This window comes from Aspergillus ibericus, assembly GCF_003184845.1.
Source record: "Aspergillus ibericus CBS 121593 unplaced genomic scaffold BO80scaffold_53, whole genome shotgun sequence".
NCBI classification, from domain to species: Eukaryota; Fungi; Ascomycota; class Eurotiomycetes; order Eurotiales; family Aspergillaceae; genus Aspergillus; species Aspergillus ibericus.
The window spans coordinates 165,553-169,607 of NW_020292151.1; the positions used below are offsets into that span (position 1 = coordinate 165,553).

General features: G+C 52.7%; 1 protein-coding gene across 1 annotated transcript; it reads right to left on the reverse strand.

The window, feature by feature from the left end:
• Positions 1-3,040: 3,040 nt before the first annotated feature.
• On the reverse strand, positions 3,041-4,055 carry BO80DRAFT_219087 (uncharacterized protein). Its single transcript, XM_025714380.1, has one exon. It carries the CDS (start codon positions 3,786-3,788, stop codon positions 3,174-3,176), a length of 615 nt encoding a protein of 204 aa, XP_025571058.1. The 5' UTR covers positions 3,789-4,055; the 3' UTR covers positions 3,041-3,173.

Sequence of the window (4,055 nt, forward strand, 5' to 3'; positions counted from 1 at the left end):
GCCAGCGACCCATAGATATGGACGGGGACGACCTAAGACGCAGCTAAAAGTATTCACGGTTCTACGGGGATCAGCTGAATCGCTGTAAGGCCCTCAGGTTGGGCGTTTGGCAGGCCCGGCGACCGCACGAACAGCCACTACTGTAGAGTCTAGAGCCTGAAGAGGGGCGTAAGTTTGCCAGAAGGCGCAAGTGACGACTGATGACGGAGGGAGGGTACGCCGGGACGGGTAAAGGCGCCGTGACGGAACTCCACCGACCGCTTCAAGTCCTTCCGTCTCCAGTTGGGGGCTTACCTTACTAAGTACGGAATCCTATTTTCTTTTTCCCGATTTTCTTTTCTTTTCTGTTTTCTTATTTTAATGGTATCCGTTTTGATTTTCTGCTCGTTGGTTTTCCCCCCCCCCCCCCTTCTGCTTGACTCCCTTTTGTTCTTCTCCCGGCACTAGGTGTATGGGTAGGGGATTTGGTATTGATTCTACCGCCCACTTCCAATATGTGTGAAGCCATATAAGAAAACTACACCCATTGCTGCTGGTTGAATTCACATGCCTACCTCTACAAGCATTGGGCTATCCCACTTACAGCACTTGCGCCGGGCCTTTGTGCTTTGGTCTGGTACCAAGATAGGAACTGGCTGCAGTAGTCACTACTAGGTACTATCTACACCGTTGGCAGTTCTAACCTCTGATTTACGGCATACGTAAAATACCCAATGCCGAAAACTATGTACTGTGCATAGGAAGGGACTAGTGGTACAACGCACCGAAACACTACGACTAGTATATTTGAGGCCTCTTGAACCATTCGCTTAGCCAATGCATTATCTTCAGGCGCTTGTTCCCTGACTCAGGGCATGAAGATATGCCACGTTATTGCCAGCAAACACTGAACTATCTACGAAACTAAAATGATAAGTGCTTACTATGTCTCCACAGCCAAGGTAGGTATCCGTGATACAGCCCGGTGTAGATAGATGGAGGTTGAGTTTGGGGAAGGGACATACTGGCTCCACCCGGGTAATGCCCGAATCTTTAAAGAAAGAGGGGCTGACGGCCCGTGGATGGCAAATGCTCGTCGGAGCCCTACTACTATGTCCTAAATAAAAAAACTGCACATCGCTAATCCTTTCTTATGGTTGCAGAATATTAAAAATCATCAGCTGTTGTTGCATAGGCCCACAAAGAACATCCCTCGTCATGGTCACACTGCGTGCTGACAGAAAAGTCGGGATGCATCCAAGGCACTTGAAGGAAAGAAATGTTGGTGGGAAGGAAGCACGGAAATCCAGCCTTAATGTCCCACTTTCCTGTTCCCGTGTTTCTTTGTCCTACCTTCTTCGATTGGGTCTGTTTCTCTCCGTTCGAGACACCCCCGAGTCCTCGACATATTTCGCTTCCTTTCCCCCGTATCCCATTCTTTGACGGGGCTAATCAGCAGGAATTTGGTTCTGCATTCTGTTTGGCTCCCAAGTCCCAGAGCCCTGGTACGTGGGTGGGCAATGCTGAACCATGGTAGCTTGCCCAGTTAGTGTACCATATCTCGGAGGCTCGGAGCAGGGCATCGGTGCTCCCACGAACTAACCTAATGGACTCTCCTCAACGTATCGTCAGCTTGTTATTGGGATTGTCGCACCTGGTTTGCTGATACCTAGCTGCTCCTTACATACAAGCCATGACCTGATGACCAGCGCGAATAAGGCCGACACTTGCGAAAGGACGTAATTCTGTACGGCTTCTTTACACAGAGGAGGAGGGGGAGAAAAACCGTCATCACCTGCAAGCATCTCATGCGACCCGGTCGGTAGGGACTTCGCAGCTACTAGGAAGAAGGTATTAAGTTGCCATGATGCATGCCTGCCTGGCTTCATAAGATCGTGCATGCGAGAAACAGCCCCGATCCCTTACTTCCCAGCTTGGCTGCGTCCTCTCCAGGGTGTCGTTGGCTCGTTTGCTGGTGGCCTGTGGGAAGACGCCATTGTATGGCCCTCGTACCACCATACCAGGTACATACCGAAGGAGGGTACATACAGAGATACGTACATACATACATGGTGCGCTCCGGGCCTGCGCCGGGCAGGAAGGGCAGGAGATGTATGCTTCGCAGTAGCGCCCGCGTGCATGCAGCGGCTGCCTTGTTGTGGCCGGGGCTCTATCAAAACTGATTGGGGCGGCGGTGTTGGGGATTCCCTCCCACGGCGCTCCTGAACAAGCAAACATCTGCACCGTCGCAATTCTTCACGATCTCGTTGCTGATATGACTCGTCACCCCGCGGGAGCCTGCATTTGCCTACTCAAGCTATTCCTCATGATTCATGACAGACTCCCGCTCGGTGGCTCAGTGGCTCGGTGCATTGGGTCAAGCAACACCTGGTTCTGCTGAAAGGGCCAGAGAGTCATTGAGGGGCCGTCCTTTTCCCTTGGATCCCTTGCATCCCTCCGACCACCGGGGAGCCATGTATTAAACGGTACGGTCCAACCCGCCCGCAAGGGTGATCATCAATAGATGCTCCTCAGATATGCAGCTTGTGACTCGGGAGGAATTGTGCTAGTCGTTGCATTGCATGGACCACTGCTCCAATGTTCCCCGTGTTCCTCGTTCTTTTCCTAACCTCGGGTTTGTCTGTATGCCTGTCTGTCTGTATGCATGCGTGCGTGCGTGCATGATCCAACGATACTTGAGGGTGGTACTCTGTACCTGAGGTTACAGAGCCAGCATTGTTCCAAGGTCCATCGTTCGGGTTACCTCAGGCATGTACGGGGAGGGACCCGGACATGCGAGATACTCCCGCGCGCGGATGTACCGCATTTTGCCCCGAAAGGACACACTTTCTTGACGAAATTGCGATTGTCAGCCAATCGCAAAAAAAATGTCTTGCAAAGGAGGATGCGATTGGGTCGCACATCGTGAGACATGGTGGCATAGGGATTTAGTGTGACCACGCTACCTGGCCTAGTCCTACAATCTACGGACCTACTAGTCACGGGTACTCGAGAGATCATCAAGGTTTATCTCCAGCCATCGCCGAGCTATCTACTGCGGATCAGCTGCGGGAATACCGGACTCCTTGAAACGTCGATTGAAAGCCCACGGACGAAGCGCAAGTTGACACAAAGAATAGATTTGCTGGGTGTACGGTCCGAGGCGCGGGCCTACCCATGTTTCATCCTTACTCCTATGATACCAAACAAAGACCAGGGCAAGCGGGAGGGTGGAAAAGGAGGGAAAAAGAAAGGTGGCGGGATGAAAAGCTGCAAGAACACCAAAAGAATGAAAGAAAAAGGCGCCACGCTACTCCGTACAATCGGTGAAAGAGGCAAACCCCGGGCCCCCTCATCATGGCCTCGTTAGTCGTTACCCAAATGGTGGGCGTACTCCGGATGTAGATACGTAAGTCACTAGGTAACGGCGTTTGGGGGCCAAAAATAAGAACGATGTCCGTAGACGAATGATAGAGAGATACACCCCCCGATCGAAGAACACTGGAAAGTGGAAAACGATCAAGTGGAGAGTCCATTGCTGGGCTAAGAATGTCCCCGCAAAATCCGCTCATTTTGGGGTGGGTACGGATGATGCAAGTCAGTCCAAGTCTCCCAAGGTTAAGCGACAGCCGCGGCGCCATCCCATTGGCGTAGACTGCGTAGACTGTAGAGGGAGCCCTTGAGTTACCGACGCCTCGATTCTGGTTGGGTCCAGCAGGGAAAGGAGCGCTCCGAACCGTAGTCTCACGGCAGCTGATTGGTACACGGCGCGGGGACCAAAGCACCCAGCCCGGTGAATTAGGTTCCATTTTCCTCCCGGTTCACGGTAAGCGGTACGCACCATCACTGGTTGGGTCGCTCGGAGGATGTTCGGTTCCGGCGATACCTTAAGTTACCGTGCGGTGAGCGGTATGCGTACCGGGGGTCAGCCTGTGCTGCGGTAGCAGCGTTGCTTACTATTGGGTCGGCGGGGCCGCCAGCGTCTGGTTCCATGGGTCAGACCTTCTACTGGAACTGGCAGGAAGGCATCGGAGGTCCCGGCCACATGGAAGGATGGAGCATATAATTAAAGTGGC